The 18,285-nt window shown below is 37.5% G+C and overlaps 1 protein-coding gene across 3 annotated transcripts in view; it reads right to left on the reverse strand.

Annotated features, from left to right (window-relative positions):
• Positions 1-18,285, reverse strand: part of rtn3 (reticulon 3) — a 23,826-nt gene that overhangs the window by 3,934 nt on the left and 1,607 nt on the right. The window contains exons 2-7 of one of the 3 annotated variants that reach the window (XM_016474766.1): positions 14,712-14,756; positions 8,948-11,740; positions 4,835-5,042; positions 3,891-4,029; positions 3,485-3,554; positions 3,271-3,317 (exon numbers count right to left, since the gene is read on the reverse strand). In XM_016474766.1, coding sequence (XP_016330252.1) covers positions 3,271-3,317; positions 3,485-3,554; positions 3,891-4,029; positions 4,835-5,042; positions 8,948-11,740; positions 14,712-14,756 — 3,302 coding nt within the window. The remainder of the gene's footprint in view (positions 1-3,270; positions 3,318-3,484; positions 3,555-3,890; positions 4,030-4,834; positions 5,043-8,947; positions 11,741-14,711; positions 14,757-18,285) is intronic. The other 2 variants (XM_016474767.1, XM_016474768.1) reach the window with 2 other exon arrangements.

An 18,285-nucleotide genomic window follows, 5' to 3' on the forward strand; every position in this document is an offset into this window, starting at 1 on the left:
GGGGCATAGAGGACCTACAATAATGTACAGTATTTGAAAAATAATGTGTTTTTTGAACATTAAAGCATGTCAACATATTCTGTTACACCAAATACACAAAATAATGATATTTAAAAAAGCATCATATGACCCCTTTAAGACTTTTTATGGCCTTAAATTTGATAAAACTGAATTTAAGACTTTAAGGACCTGCAGGGACTCTGTAATTATACAGAATATTTAGTGAGGTCACTTTTGTGGATAAAAATATGTCTTGCTGGAAAACATCCTGAATTGTTACAAATTGTGTGTCAGATCAATGTATATTCTGTTACCATTAAACATTTTCGTTACTAAAAATAAAATAAACATAAAATACATAAAAAAAAAAAAACTTTAAACTTAATTTTAGCTAATTGCTAACAAAACATATTTTTTTTCCATTTACATGTACTATAATAACAAAGTGAGATAAAATAAATAAAAACTATATAGACATGTTTAAAATAAATGATACAATGAAAAAAAACTTACTAAAACTAACTAAAATGAGAAAGAAAATGGAAAAAACTATATTAATATTATAAAAAAATTATGTTAATAAAACAATTCAAAATATTAATAAAAACTATAATAGTAAAACTATAATAGAGTTGTGTCTTTAATTTTCTCACTGTGAAGACATTAAAAACTGGGTTACTGCAGTTTTGAGGTCAGTGCATAGTGCTCTGCACCATGTAAATTAAAGAGACAGTTCAGAGTTTTGTGGCACCATTATGGATGCATTATTACTGCTGTACATTATCTTCATTAGTGCTGTATTTAATTCAGTAAAAGGTCCGAAGAGAAAACTGCATCAGGCACTCATTAACAACCACTGTTACATAAGAATTTAAGACTTGACAAATGCTTTAAGTAAAGATTATGACAAGTCTTCAGTAATGGCTTACATAAGACCCCTCTGGTGTAATAATCATACAGTACATACTGATTACTGTTCGCTCTGAGTGGGCCGCCTGTTCTCAAACACTAACTGCATTTGAGCATGCCATGCTTATTTAAAAAGCAACTCTGTATAAGTGCGTTTTAAAATCTTGCACTTGTTATGAATGCAGCTAAACTATTTTCTTTGTACAAGTTTTCTGAGTGTCATTTAAGATCATAAGTAACAAGAGCAACTTGTAATACTAGTAAACATGATAGGAGTTAATTGCTAATACGTGAAGGCACGTGAATACAACGTATGCTTTTCTATCCCTCACCTCGATTAGGTAGAGCTAAATTAGTTACTATAGAAAATGTTTTATTATTATTATTACATTACTGTTCAAAGGCTTAGGGTCAGCAAGATTTTTTTTTTTAAAGAAATTAATACTTTTTTCAGCAAGGATGCATTAAATTAATCAAAAGTGACAGTAAAGACATTTATAATGTTACACAATATGTTTCTTTTGAACTTTCTATTCATCAAAGGATCCTGAAAAAAAATGTACCGCAGTTTCCAAAAAGAACATCAAGCACTGAAGACTGGAGTAATAACTACTGAAAATTCAGCTTTGCCATCACAGGAATAAATTACATTTTAAAATATATTAAAATAGAAAACAGTCATTCTAAATTATAATAACACTTCCCAATATTACTGTTTTTACTGTATTTTTGATTAAATAAATTAAGCCTTGGTCAGCATATGAGGCCTTAAAAAACAATAACAAATCCTACCAACCCCATACTGGTAGTGTGTTATTAGGGGCCAAGCACTGAAGGCGTGTAGGCACCTATTGTAATCGTTGGCGTTCTTCTTCTTCCACTCTAGAAGTCTATGGTATTCCATAGAACCGTTTGCGGGAAAGTTATGAAATTAGGCACACTGATAGAGTACAGTCTGATCTGTCACCATAGCAAATTTGGAGTCTCTATCTCAATCCCTCTAGCACCACCTTATGCTAATAACTTCTGTCTACTTCAATCAGGATTTATAGACATTTATTCAGGGCCTGAATTTCATTTTTGAAAACGGGGGAAATTCCCCTCTTAGGTGACTCTTGTGAGAGGGGAAGCAGCTTTCACACAGGAGTCCGCTACTGATCCGTGGCTGTTTACCACAAACACAACATTTATCCATTATTTTGATTTCAAATCCAAACACTGTCAATGAAAATGCTTTTTCTGCATTTATGGAGCAATTGCTACATTTTCGTTTTCACATGTACTGCAAACAATGTGCTATCACTTTAATTCAGTGCGTGTATCACAGCAAAAATAGACTCGGTGCAGAAACGATCTCTGCACTGCTGCAGACGCACCGCTCCTGAACACACTGCCGTGTGCAGTGTGAATGCTTTAATCCGTTAACATGAGCACTGAAAAAACCTCACCTTCAGCATTATAATTATTTCACCCGCGCCGGACAGAGACTGAGACGGTGCCGCTGCATGTCGTGCCAAACCTCTCACGGCAGCGTCATCAGCTTGAGATCGGCCTTTTAGAGACCGCCGATCGATCATCCCAACATGATTATCGGCCGATAATGATCGGTAGCCGATCAATCGGAGCACCCCTATCGCAAAGTTATGGATTTCGTGTCGATATATACGAAACGGTTATCGTTTAACACATTAACGAATTTGCTGGAATGATGCCAAACTGCATCTGAGGCTGTATCTCTGAAAAGCTTTGACATATTGACAATAAATTTTGTATGTGCCATTGTCACCTCACACTGACCACGCCACATCAATTTGGTAACAGCGCCACCTACTGGTCAAAATGATTATTTTTCAAACTCCTCCTAGACAGTTTGGCAAAGTTATTAATTTTGTGTCGATAAGATGAAATCGTTTTTGTATAGCGCTGCAACAAAGTTGAGGCATGATGCCAAAATGACTGATGCTGTATCTCTGCAAAGCTTTGACATATTGACACCAAACTTTGTGTGTGCCATTGTCACCTCACACAGAACACACCACATCGATTTGATAACAGCGCCACCAATTGGTCAAAAGTAATAACCCATTAGATCATTTTACTATTGGTTGTATTTATGATTTTTCAGCCATTTTGACAAAAATCATCTTAAAATGGCTTCAATTACTCATTGCTGCAGTTGGTCTGATGCTTGCTGCCTTGCTTGCTTCTGTAGTGCTTGGCCCCTTAATTGCTGCTTGCAGCTATATTTATTATTATTATTATTGATGTTATTGTTATATAATCTCTTATTTGGACCTCCGCAATAAATGCTTTTTTGAAACACACAATGCATGATTTGCAACTAAAAGATATAACTCTAACCTTGTTTTTCTCATAGATGGGTGGTACACTGAAGAGCAGGATGTCAGCTGAAAAAGAAAGCATTCAGTGTGAGGTCATTACAATCATTCTAAAACTCTATGTAGATTCACTCTCAATTGGCCAGCCTATAACTAAACACGAAGCAATTTTGTTCCCCTCAAAAAAAAAAAAATAAAAAAAATAATTTAAGTGTGATGATGCACATTCGGCCTACCGAGGATGAGGATAGTGATGCCATTGAAGACTGCTCCAACATATGTCAGCAGCCACATAACCACTGCCAGCTGAAATCAGAAGGTAATGTGGGACAAAAGAACAGAAAGCCTAAGAACACAATTATTTTAATGAATTTTGAAGTGACTGCAATGTTTAAATAAAAATCCTACAGCTAATACAGGAATAAATAAATGCTCCTTGTTGCCTTTTGTCATTTTTGGAGCTTAAAAGTCACTATAAACCTGTTGTATGCAAAGGACCTAAGTGTACTTTAAAATATCCAGTTTTTGTATACAGAAGAAAGTCATAAATGTTTTGAACAACATATAGGTGAATAAATTCTGAAAGAATGTTTGGGTGAACTATCACTTTAAATCACAGCATTTATAATTGCTGGTCCTGACCTTGAGGGAATCCACCAGATCCTCGACCAGAAAGAGGCGGCTCATCTGCTTGAGCACACGGTTGACGTGGGTGAGACAGACGTCCACGTGCTTGCGGAAGGTCTCGGGGGGCACAGTGACATCTTTCTCCATCAGAGCCCTGTCACAGGCACATGGGTCAACCCAATTAGCCCTGCTCCACCACATACCCACACACCTCTGAGCACCACTGCACTCAAAACAGCACTTACTAACACAGAGACTAACATTAAAGTGCCAAATGGACCTATAATGTTAAAGGTGAAGTGTAAAGGTGACGTTTTTGGTTAAAATACTTTCTCCTAACCCAGCTTAATATGCACAGACAGCAAATTATAATAACAATTAATTATTAAATGTATGAATTATATTTTCATTACAATAAATAAACATTATATTAATAAGATAATATTAAGTTACATATATAGAGTGAAGCACCACATTTTTTAACTGAAACTGAAATTAAAGCTTAGTTAATTCAAATAAAAATTCAAAAGAAAAAGTTTAACAGTCAATTAATTAAATCACATTTAATAAATCAACACTCAAATAAAAACTGAGCTGCATATAAACATTTAAATTGCACACAATGCAGTTTTTTTTGCAACTTTAATTATATAATTATGTATATGCTCAAATTCATTGTTGAAATATAAACATGTAAACAGTGACTGTAACAAAATATTATCTTCATGGCAGATTTATTCAAACATACATTAAATCATGAAGAGAACATGTAAAAACAGTAAAAAATAAAAAAAATAAAATCAAAACATGCCAATCTGAGAAATAAAAAATGAAGTAAACATCACAATTCTGTCCAAAACTGAAAATTCATTTGATGCTGAATATTTTCGATTGCCGAAATTTTAGTATATATCTATTGATATGACACATAGACAAGCAGGCCAAAAAATGACTCTTACTTGAAGGGGTGTCCTTCGTTGGACTTCTGCACAGCCTGGATGACAGACTTGTAGATGCGGAAAGAGATGGTGACACAGAGCAGGGCCAGCAGCAGGTAGGAGACCACGCTGATCACGCTAAATGCTGCCAGAGAAAGCAGCAGCAGCAGCGACACGCCAAACACCACGCCTGACTTCTTAGGGTCCCGCCAGTGCACCAGGTCAATCACTGCATGACAGAGAGAGTATGTGAGAACCATGTGTGTGGTGTGTTTTGATGAACATTACAGGATATAGTGACAAAATGAATGATATTGATTGTTAAACTGGTGCAAAACACTTTAAATCCTGACCGTGCAGCTGTAAAAGGTAGTAACACATTATCTTAATAGGTTCTCTTTTTGTACCTGAACTGTACAATCATTAGTTCTGTCATAAACAATACGGAGCTCATATTTTCCATACAGCTGCAGTTACGTAATGCAGTTTTCGAGTGGTTGGTCATGCGGCGTGAAAGGAACCTTTTAAAGAAGCCTTACATAAAAGGCATTCTCCACATGGAGCGATGCCTTGAGGGGGTTCGGCTCTGCGCGTGTTTCCATTTCTCAGGAAATCACGGACACATAAACTGTCTATGGTGGAAGATGGTGGTATTAAAGACATCAAGCTTCATAAAGAGGGTGCACAATTTTGTACCCTAAAAGAACAGGAAATTACACCCATATATATTTTCCTGGCAAAGACTCAGTGTTTTCAAAACACTGCCTTCCTAGGGGAGGAATTCCTACTTGGGCATGTGTGAGGACGGGTCCTGTAACACAAGACCTTACACGTGCAAGCGCTGGCTGGTTGAAAACACAACCACATCTTCCACTGTTACTATGTTTGGTCTGTCAGCTTTAATACATCACCTCAAGCACAGATATGACTTTCACACTCCAGGAGACTGTAAATGCATTCATGCATTCACTTCATCCAATACACGGTCAGCTTTTCCCCTCTAGTTTTCAGATAATGTTTAAATTCTGAAATGCACTGACTGCTAAATATCTGTTCAATAGGGCATATAAAATTACATTTTTGTATGATTTTAATTACTGAAGACAGCCAAAGTCAAGATCACTAAGGTGGGACAGGCCAAAATAAATAAATAAATAATTAAATTAGGGGTAGGGGGGAGATACGTGGACCAAACTCTACTTTTCATGCTAGGTTAAAATTACGTTAAATAACAGGTAGTTAAAAAATTTGGGTTTGGTAGTATTTTTTATAATTCTTTCAAAAATAATGTTTTTGAAAGAAGTCTCACCAAGGCTGCATTTATTTAATGAAAAACTCTAATGAGCTCAGGTCAGCTGAAGGCAATGTTTTGAGAGAGGAAGCGGGTAAAAAGTGGAAAAACAAGAATAACTGTTCTTGAGCAACCAGAGGGAAAAAAGATTGTTTACAACAACAGTCAACGTGACATAACTACAGCACAATGATGTGTGGCAAATGATTCAGAGCACCATTGTTTTTGTCCACTCACAGCTCGGGGGCTAAAACGCTCAGTGCATGTGAGGGGTTTCCTTCTTGCTCACTGCAGGGGTCTGAGTCCCTCCCAGCATGCTTTGCTAGTGCCCACAGGGAGGCAGCCTCGGCTGAGAACAGTTATTCGTTATCATTTCCTCCCTCCCTCGCTGGCGTTAGTGGACCCAGATACAACAGCATGTCCCAGTGGCTGCTGAGCCGCAGTGGCCTCTTTTAGTTCTTGCACAGCTTGACTCTTAAAGGTACATACACCATCTAATGCAACTGTGCGAAACCATGTAAGAGTCAACGTGTATATGAATCATTTAAGAGTCATGCATGAAATCACCCATCCCACCCAAGTACAAAAATTTCAGCTAAAAATTCCAGTTTTTCCTTATCACAGTGAGTGCTCAATTGTCTGTTCAGAAACGAACGGTGTGAGACAATTTTCATGCAATGAAAACCTAATGAGGTCAGTTATTTAAAGGCTATTAGCCATATTTATACACTATGGTCGGTTTCAGTGTGCTTAAAATGTTTGCACTTGCTTCTCACCCTTTTAAAGTCTCAAGTGAAATTAAACTAGTACATTTTACTGGGCAGACAATTTGGAAAAATTCTAATGCTTAATATGAATATTTATTTGTAGTTTCATATACATATAAATACATAATTTAGTACAGGGATTAGCCAAACCTATGCTACAGTTCACACAACCACACGCTATTATCTACAGCTCTGACAATCCCATCAGGAAACCGCCGCACCCATTAAAAAAAACTTTCACACCACTGGAAAGCTCTCAGTCAGCTGTATTTAGATGATTGACAGCTGAAATACCAAGTTGCAAAAATCTCACCCAAACAACTCAAGTAGAGACTGAAAAGTGAGAAAGAATATGCTCTAGATCGGTTAAATAACCCACTTACTCTATTACAAATATATCTGGCAACTAGCACAAGAAATGAATTACATATATATATATACACTAATACATGAATTAACAACAAAAGAATATATTTATAGCAATATAGTATATTCATAAACGACCATTAACCTGTATTAATAAATTAGGTAAAAAAAAAAAACAGTTGTATATGATACCTCATGCATTAACTAATGTTAACAAATTGATACACATAGTAAAGTGTTAAGAAAATGTTAGTGTTCATCTTTTTAGTAAATACCCAAGTATCTATTACTCTTTAATAGCGAAACTGGGGCTGCACAATTATAAAATTATCTGTGAATAACTCATTGTGAAAAATAAATTTATTCCATTAACTTTGTTGATCACAATGGGAGTCTTCGTAGGCTCAAACATCAGCATCAGCTTGTTTTGGATATGTATCCTACAATAAATAAAATAATTTTAAAAACCATTCAGGTTTTACAAACAAAAGTATTATAATATAATATATTCTTATTATTTTAGAAATGAATTGTGTTGTTAATCATGTAGCCTTAACAGAAACCTGATTGTACATTATCAAGAAAGTGTCTGCTAAGAGCATAAATGTAAACATCATAACAGAGTAGGGCTGTGCAATTAATCGCATACGATTGTCATGCGCATCTCGTCAGTAAAGCCGGTTCTGTGATTAGTAGTAAATCTCCATCACCTGCTTTCAGATGGAGCGGCATTTACTACACAGAGCCGCGCTTGACAATCGCATGCGATTAATTGCACAGCCCTATAACAGAGTCATTCATGGTAACTGAAGGCATGCAGGAAAAGTACGTGCTTTAGATGAGTCAGGCATTGGACCTTTCCTTCAGCATATTTGTGAAACAACTGTGAGTTCTACTGGGCCATATGTGATAAATTCGCATTTCATGTCAGCAAAACCAAAGGGAGGAATATATATATGCTTAAATTCATATTTTGACAGTCTATTAGAATGCAGTTTTAATTACAGCTTTATCTTTCAGGTAAAACTGAAACTTCTTAAAATTTGTTCATTTAATTAAACTGCTTTTGTAACACCATTGTCCTTATGGTAAAGGCCAAGCATTTCTCCCTTTAAGTGGAAATTATTGCACAAAACCGATTATTCTGCATCACTTTCTTTCGTGTCACACCAGATGAGTATACACGTAACAACAGCCTACTAACTGCCAAATGGAAGAAAATGCTACTCCTGTTTAAGGACACATTCACCCTGACATCATTCCCGATGGCCTTCCTGAAGAAGGTTACATAAAAAGATGAAACCTGAGACAAGACATAAACTGTGTGACCTGACCTCAAGGGCTGTGCATGTAGCCACCCTGCAGGAATGTTTATACTTAGCACTTTTAATATTGTACCATCAAGTTTTTAAGGTCATGATACATGTCTGAAAAAAATACAAGTCAGTACATTTAACGATATGACTGGTCTTAGCTAATATATATATTTTTAATCACAATTAAAGATTGGCAAACAAGCCATTTATAATCTCCATAAGGCTATTAAACGTTACTTATTGCCATCATTTCAGAAGCATTCTTATAGGTTAGAGTTGAGTAAATTAAAGTTGAATTATAAAGTAAAAGAGGTAAGTAAGGTCTAGTGTCTGGGCGTACAGTACTATGCGTGCAGGGTTAGCAGGCTGCTTGCCCAGAAGAAAGACATGTTACCTGTAAGGTGGGTTAGTATTGCTGTCAAGACATGCTCTGCAAGGTGGTAGGCCTCTGCTACCCAAATGTCGATTGCCTCTACCTCTTTGGGAAGTAAGGCATCAGGCTGGTACTCGTTTTGAGGAGTGTGAGAAGATGAGGTGACTGAGGCCTCAGCACTAGGTGTAGGAAGTGGAGCTTTATCAGGCTTTAGGACAGTCTTCATGGTTGGAATATTCATGTCTTCCTCCTCTTGGCTGCTCCCGAGCTCTTTCAAAGCCGAAATTGTGAGGCGCTCCTGCTCCAAGTCCATAATCATTGCTGGGGAGGATTGAGTGGAAGCAGAAGCATCAGATTTGGGATTCTGGTCTATAGTTTTGTGTCCAGGACTGAGGACTTCAGGTTCCTCGTCCTGCCGTGACTTAAGACACTCCCTCATGAACTCCACAAAGCTGTCAGTTGCTGCTGTTACTGAACATTCTGCTTCAAACGTCTCTGTATCACTCAGGGTCTCTGGCGAATCTGGTCTATCTAAAAGATCTTTGGTGGTCACAACTCGAGGTTCAGACTTAGTTATCACTGATCCCTCAGTAACCTCATTTGCCATAGGGCCAGAAATATCGTCAATGATTTTGCTAGACTGCTCATTGTGAAAAGAGGGAAATGGTGCAGGTGGTTTCTCTTGAACTGGTGGTTGTCGATCAATGGACTGGACTGGCAACTCCTCCTGTTCCTGCAAGGTTGAATCCTTGATTTCTACTGCTGACATTTGATCTTCTGAATCAACACTTGGCATTTTGTTTTGAAGTAGAGTAGTCTCAATATCATCAGGTATATAAGATGAAAGGTCAGATAGGGAAGGCTCAGGCACAGATTCATAATCTAGCCTGCATTCGTTGAGTGTCTCGTTGAAATCATCAGTAATATGTTCAAAGGATTCTTGAACATTTGTATTTTGATTATCTGGAAGACAGCTCGTCTTTAAAAGTTCTATTTTCTCACCTTTAATCTCCTTAAAATAAGATGAATTCAGTTGGTCTTTTAAAGCAAGCTCTTCACTGGCGTAATGATCCAGGTAAGTCTCTACATCACTGGGCTCATTTGAGGGGGAACTGATGTCAGGGGGAAGGTCAGAAAGTATTTCTGCGGTCTTGTCAAGGTCTTTATCAAGGGATGACTCTTTAAGGGGTTCAAAGGACACTAAATTCTGAGACATAAGCTCTTGAGAGTCCTCTGAATTTAGGCCTCCGGAGTCTGGAGAGGACTGGAGAAAAATGCCACTTTCATAATCATCTTCAATCACCTTGTGTTCAAGAGAGTGCTCAGCATCAGAGCTGGTTTGATTTGTCTGAGAGGAAATGCCATGGTCAGGTTTATGCTCATCATGTAGAGTTTCCACAGATACTTTTTCTGGAACCTCTGAGTCATGTTGCTCGGATGACCTTTTGCCTTCACCTTGCAATATGTGACACTCTTCATCCTCCTCCTCCACCTCTCCTTCCACCTCAAGTGGGTCTTCATCATCACTTAAAACTTGTTCCTCGGTTTCAATAACGTTAATAATAGGTACTTGAATTGGCTGTTTTTCATTGTTTGGAACGGTCTCCTCTTCCTTGTGGGTTTTGGTGTCAAGGCCATTATTTCCCACTGTTGGGATGCTAATGGTTTCCTCAATCACTGTATCATCTGACTCCCCAGAGCTGTCTATCTCTTGGATTTCAGCAGGCTCCAAGTTTCCCTTCGAAATATTGGAACATTGTGCAGAACTAGGCTCCATCTGTTGGGACACGAGGGGTGATGGAGATTCAAAATCTGCAGGAGGAGCAGGAGAGGAAGGAAGCTCTTGATTGTCAGGGAATATCTGATAGCCTTGAGTGCCCATATCGGCTTTCTCTTGTTTGTCCCACATATAGGCTGTTGGTAAAAAGTTCAGGTCAAATTCAGAATCTTCCTCAACACTCTCTTGTTTTGATTGCTTGTTGTCATCATCCTTTGAATGATTGATGTCACCTGCCACTTTGACAGGACTGTCCATAAACTGATCAGGAACTCCTGCAAAAGGTTCTGGAACCTCTGCTGTATCAACACTGTTTGGTATCATCACTTTGGATGGGCTCTCTTGCACCACAGGAGAATCATTTCCCTCATCAAGATCAGGATCTTCAATGTTGAAATCTGGTGCTGGAGGTAAGTGAGCTCTCATCCAGTCAGCAGTGTCCTCAAAGTCACTTCCACGCCTTTCCTCTCCAAGCACTTCAAAGGGTGATTCTGGAGATTCCTGCTCATTTGACACAGTCCTTCTCTGAAAGTGTGATTCTGGAGATTCCTGCTCATTAGCCATGGTCCTTTTCTGAAAGGGTGATTCTGAAGATTCCTGCTCACTTGACATTTTCCTTTTCTGAAAGGGTAATTCTGAAGATTCCTGCTCATTTGATAATGTCCTTTTCTGGAAGGACAAGCGAGAGGAAATTCCATGTGATTCAGTAGGGGACTTCTCATAGTGACGCTCTTTAAAATGTGGAAACCCCCCATCGCTTCTTTCAAAATCATTCTGCTTTGCAGCTAAAGCTTCTAGTGCTCTGATTCTCTCAGACACTGGGGATGTCTTTATAGGGGAGTCCTGCATTTGAGAGCCAAAAGATGAATCAAAAAGCTCCCGTTTCTCTTTGATGGTATGATCTATGTTGTCACCAGGTGATCCTGAAGAGTCACTTCCATAAGCAACTGGTGAAAAGGAACTTGACTGAGAAGAAAAGCGAAGAGATGTGGCCAAATTCTCTGAAGGTTTGTCAGAGCCCAGTACCACTCTTTTGTCTGCATCCATCATGCAGCAGGAAAGAGGAGGAAAAGGAGGGTTGGAAATAAAGATCAAGGCATACTTTACCTTAATTCCGATTTGCTAAAGCAGGGGAACATGCTGAAGCTCAGGTTCGTATAGGTTTGTCTTAAACAAATTAAGATAATTAAAATTTCAAAGCCAAAGATCCCAACAAATTTAGTAATCAGCAGCTACATTGGAACTTTATGGAGCATTCCCAAGATGCTTAATTTGCTTGCATCCATTTAACTGATGCTAAAGCGATCATGCACACACTGCATGGTTCCACATATTAATGGATGGAGTTTGATGTCTGCATGCCAGCTTGACAATGTGCTGATACCATTGAAGAATCTCAATGACACACACAGTGCCTCTGAATGGTGCCTCTGAATGGAACTGTTTACTTCAGATGACATCCATAATCAAACACCCCCCAAAACAAAGAAACAATTAAAACAGACAAACAAACAAACAAACAAACGAACAGAAGAAGTACTGAATACCCTCAGTAAAATTACTAAAACAATTAATTTGTTAAATGATTAAAGCACTGTTATTGTGGCTTTGACTAAAGGGCTGTCTAAACCATGCCTCAACTATCAAACCATCTCAAAAAAGGGAGATGATAAAGAAATCACATTATTGTGTAAATGACACAATGAGGCCAGACTTATAAGACCACAGGGAATACAGCAAAATGAATGCTGGACACATGTTGAAAAAGGAAATTCTGACCACTTTACCATGCAACACAATGGCTGTGTAAGAAAGCTGACAAATTCTGCCTTCACAGGCACTTGACTATGTGGAGGTAGGCAGGTAACAAGGCACATCTGAAAACAATGTTTGTGTCACATATGCTAAGCAATATATTTAAGTTTAATAATTTCTCCTGACTCTCAGATAGGGTGATAAAACAGGTTCTAGAGGGAATACAGGTACCTCTGTAACATGACACACTGTCACTACCACATTCTAACATCCTGATCATTTTGTCCCTTTCCAAACCTGCCATTTACTGGTTTTACTGTAAGATATAATCTTTGAATCTGCATGTTGTAGGCTACATTTCTGCTAGTTGCACTGCAACTGACAGGAACTAGTATTTTCTCCATATTGTGATTATAGGGCCTACCCAGTCAGAGTAAAGCCTTCTGAAAATAGATTTAATTTATAGGAATATAATATAGACAAAATGCAATTTACTGTACGTTACATGTCAGTTTACATGTTATTGCTCAACACTGTTTCAACTTTAACACTTTTTATTTTAAAGATTCTTGTATGGTTAAGTACTCATTGTGCAAACTAAGCAACACTATTATGATGAGTCGTTTAAATAGTGAAGTTATTCAGACCAGATTGCAGAGATCAAAACACTTTGGTTGGCAATCTTTATGAAAAAAAAAGCGAAATATTTTACATAATCAAAAAAGTATTTAAACAAAAGTTTTAAATAGCAGACATTATCAACTGAAATAAATTTCTTCAAGGTAATAACATTCTAAACATTCAAGGGATACCTATGATATCTGAAGACTTCAACACAGTGTGAGGGATTTACTCAAAATCTACATTATGCTAATGCTTTATACATAAATGCTACAATGATCAAAATCCTGAAAGTAAATAGACAAAAAAACAAAAAAAAACAAAAGAACAAACAAACAAAAAGACTGAAACCTTTGGATTTCCTCTTACTCTGTGGTAAAAGACAACATGCAAAATGCATGGAAAAAGCAGGTGAAGAGTCAGCCGCAGCAGTCATGGGGATGCAACCCCGAGCAGTGTCCTGTTGCTAGATCCCTCCCCAGTGGCGCTCTACCTTCAGGACCAGTGTGGTGTTGGGGGTGTAGCTCCAAACAAGGCTTGTTGTGGGGGAAGGGGGGACATCAAGGACAAGAATCCTCAGGGACACCAACCTGATCCATTTTTAGGATTCTGCTCTTGCACAAAGTGAACTTGAACTTCTCTGCTATCTTAAAATAAGGTGGCAATCTTGGGATTAAGCTGGACCCACAGTAACGCTGACCTAAATCATGTTTGCAGTGGGTATAGACTGGAGCCGACTGAATTTCTAGCATCTGTGGGGACTTAGCTTTCCCATTTTTAATCTGTGAACCTTGTCAGATGTGGGTTGCTGACGAAATGACAGGGGATACTAATGTTAAATGTGAGGTGGTAGCCACAAATTATTGCCAGGACTGGCTACGTTCAACTTTTTAGCCCTTTTTAACCATATATTACAGGGTACTGTTGATAAAAGTCTGGATTTACAGAGTCAAGTAGAGAGACCGTGTTGGATCAAATAAGACATTAGAAGATCAGCCATAGAAATTTGGATGACCTCAGTTGAAGAGCATTCGTGAAGTGAATCCAAGTTTGAGGATTTCAGAAACTGTTGAAAACAGGAGGGACTTGGCTGTTATTATGGATTCCAACGTGCATGATTGCAAGGGGGTCACCATTAGAAACAGCAAGGGTCTTGTTACAAAACTGGTCAGTGAGGGTGGTTGGACTGCACAGTACATGGTTAAGTGGCGTGCAGGTGTGAGACTAACTATGAGCTTGATTGTTAATGTTTAGGTAAGAACAGAGTTATCAAAACCATACAGATTGAAGGAGAGGACATTCTGATGATATTCCACAAAAATTGGTTGGCTTCTAGCTTCAGAGATAAGGATCTAATTCTTTTGGTTTCCGTGAAACAATTGGTAGCTTCTTTCAGTGTCCTCTGCTTCATTTCCTACTCCTAAAAGGAAGAACTCCAAAAGAAGCCCTTACTGAGAGCATCTAGTCTGGTATAGAGGAGGAGAGGGTCACTGGCGAGAGGGATGTAGAGCTTCATAGCAGCAGCACAGCGGGATATAGCATACTTAATAGAACAGAGATGACAGAGGAGCATGGAGAGAAAGATATAAGGTAGAGAAGCAGGCGAGCATCATAAGAGAACTATACACTTGCCTTGAGGAGACTGAATGAGAGATACAGGCGAAGAAAAAAAGGAATCTGAAAAAATAAAATAGGACAGAAGAATGAGAAGTCTCAGTATCCTTCTTATACTCTACATTTGAAAGGGGAAAATGTTAGTGAAATGCCCAGCGAAGCACCTTTTACATCTCAAGAATCTAGAAAAAAAAGAGCTGACAGCAAATAACTAAGTGCTTACCTCAAGAAGTTACATGACTTTAAGGAATAGTTGGCCCAAAAAATAAAAACTGTCATCATTTTCTCACCCTCATATATCGTTCTAAACCAGAGCAATTTTCTTCTGCGGACTACAAAAATGTCCAAACAACATTGGACCTCACTGACTTTCAATGTACAGACAAGAGACATTTTTCAAAAGATCTTCTTTTGTGTTATACAGATTTGGAATAACATAAGAGTGAGTAAATAATTACAGAATTCTACTTTTTTGGTAACCTTTCCCTTTAATCTACAATTCAAGTAAGTTAGATAAATATCTATGAGATAATCAACCATTACTGATGGTGTGAGATGATCTAATCTTTCTAAAGCGATTTCAATAAAACAATCCTCATTCTTTTATGCATGCATCTTATATTACTTGAAAGACTACATAGAATACTGTACTTCTAAAAATCAATTTGTAACACTGGTGAAGGCAAAAAAAAAAGTGTATGGAAGTTTTTCCTGAAAAAATTAAAATGATAAATAAAATGTTCAAATGCTAAAATAAATAATAAAAAAAAAGAAATAAATCAAATTATCAAAATGGTCACCGATAGTTTTTAATTGACAAGGCTCATATCACAACTTTATAGTATGAACACTGAATTATAGCTTTAATTATGATATGGCTTTAATTAATTGTTAATGAAAAACAAATATCAAATTATATTTCATATTATTTTTGCTATAGTTCGTTACTACAAATGAAGAAATGAAATTGCATTTAATTTATCATTTGAGCATCCATTTTTAGAAAATGATTAAATATTTGATAGTTTGAACATTTGATTTACCATTTTAAGTTTGTTTTAAACTTCCATAAAAGTGATTTAAAAGGGGGGTGGGGTGGTGGGTGGAACAAAATAAATGGTGTCACAGTACCTAAAATAAACACTTTTGCTTATACATTAATATAAATTTTAATGACGTTATTTTCATGTCTATTATACATAAAGCAATCATAAAAATATTTTGCATCAACTACCTATAATGGCACTTTTTACTGTACAAACAGAACTAATCATATACCCAACATTCCTCGATGATCCAGCTGCATAGTGCACAATACTTACAACAGTCAAATGGTGGAACTTTCTCATGGAATTTTCAATGATCCCTCCCATTCTTTCTGACATCTAACCCTGCAAAGCACCCACATGTTGCACCACTGTGTTATGTAACCTGTTAAGGGAAGCCATTTTCAGCCAGCCACACTTCAAAAATTCATGTGATTTGGAAGCAAACAATATCTGAATTCATCCAGAAGCCACTTCAGGGCTGACCCACAACAGTTGGGTCAATCATCAAACTGTAGAGGCAACACTAAGTCAACCAAATTGGATGAATCTACTCTGGAATCTCAACACGAACAGGGAGTGTCAACAGCGAGAGTGGTGAGAAAGTTAAAGAGAACAGGTTGATCGAGTAGCACAACAGTCTTAAACAGGGCAAGCTCTACTGGTCACAAATAAGGAGTGTACCCCTGCTTCACGGCATTCCTTGCCCAAACCACACCCAAATGCTTTTTAATAAGCGACACACCTTGCACCATTGATGTGGACACCAAAACTCTGACAAATCCACACATCCTCTGTCATCTTGAAGTTTTTTTCCCCCACTTATGAGTCAGCCATATAGAATCTGCTTCATTTTTTTGTGACAGCAGTAACCAAGTGGTGCGATTATGGCATCACATTCTGATATCCTATGACGGTTGGTTGGTCATGTTTAGCCGACAAACATTTAATAAGGAAATAAGGTGTAGTAATCCAACATTCAAGGATCTGATAGCTAGATACCATCTACTGCAAGGGCAGAGGTTAAATGCACCAAGATGGCTTGTGTTACAGGGCAATGCTTAAAGTGGGACTGGATTGGCCTCTGACTCTGGAAGAGCCTGTGTGGCATTTCTGTCATGCCAGCAATATCAGCTCTATTCCTGAGGGGACTGAATCATGATACCTAAATCTTTAAGAGTGCTGCCTCAGCCAGCTGTATTGACCTTAGGGATCATGCCCAGACAGAAGAGAGAGGGCGAGAGAGACAGTTTTCTGACAAAGCAAAAGACAGTATTGATATACTGTGAAGATGAATTTGATTTAAATATGATCTCTTGTTCTCATATAGCATGACATATTTTTAACAGATTTTTCTGAGTTGAATACATCTAGGGGTGGCTGCCAAAATACTTTTGGAATGTTGACACGAACTATGGTAGTTTGCAAAATGCAAATGTTAATTGCATGTATACATTTTTTTTAAAGCTGCATGCATAACTCTCTCTCTCTCTCTCTCTCTATATATATATAATTGATATGCATGTAGCTTTAAATAAACCTAAAAGACTACTTGAAATATCAAATCAAAACGAACCAACAAAAAAGGGAACAAGAAAATAAAGTGACTAACAATAACACATGAAATATACGACTTCACTTAAGTATTTACATTTTTACCTAAAATCTATTTTAAACAATAAAAATAATAGGTAATTTGTGAATCAACTTCCCAGTCATAATTTTCACACAAAAAAATCATTGACTTGTAAACAAATGCACTTGCAAAAGAAGCCTATGGAGCAATAATTGCATGCTTGCTTCATAGATTTCCAAATGAAAGAACATAACTGTCAATTCAAAACTACAAATTCTATTGATTGAGCTTAACCTGAATTTATTCTAGAATTTTGGATTAAAACAAAATTTGGCTAGGTATGGCATCATTTAATACCTTATATTTACATATAGGCTTTTAATGTGTAACGTTATGATCTGTCCAGTGACAATGGCACCCACACAGGCATCTCAGATTGTGTCTTGGAGGGCCATTGCAGCTAAATTTAACCATCTGGTTCAATATGTCACCTTCACATATGGTGTCTGTGATAGTAAGCCTGTAAGCCAGTCATCATGTCTACATCCCTCTAGCAATATTCAGATTCTGATAACTAACTGAAGTCAATGTGCTCAAAAGCCAAAAAATAATAATAATTTGAAGGCATCAAACGATTTAAAAGAGTGCTGTAAATTCAGAGCAGGGTGACGTCATGAGTCTTAACTACACACTCTAATTCTATTAGATTCCCAGACGCCTTAATGAAGCTAAACTGAAGAGACCAGAAGCGCTTCACATATGCTGACGACCTGAAAAGCACTGAACCAACATCCCGTCAACAAAAACCATGCAGCATTGTTTTCACTATGGAAAAGTATACAGGAACTGAACAAAGGACAGGGAGTCATTTCTAAAGAACGACTGAAAATGTGTAAATATGGGCAAAATTAACTGCATTTATTACATGTGTGTGCATACATATATGTGTGTGTGTGTGTGTGTATATATA

Source organism: Sinocyclocheilus anshuiensis, unplaced genomic scaffold (assembly GCF_001515605.1).
Source record: "Sinocyclocheilus anshuiensis isolate Anshui unplaced genomic scaffold, SAMN03320099.WGS_v1.1 scaffold1644, whole genome shotgun sequence".
Classification (NCBI taxonomy): domain Eukaryota; kingdom Metazoa; phylum Chordata; class Actinopteri; order Cypriniformes; family Cyprinidae; genus Sinocyclocheilus; species Sinocyclocheilus anshuiensis.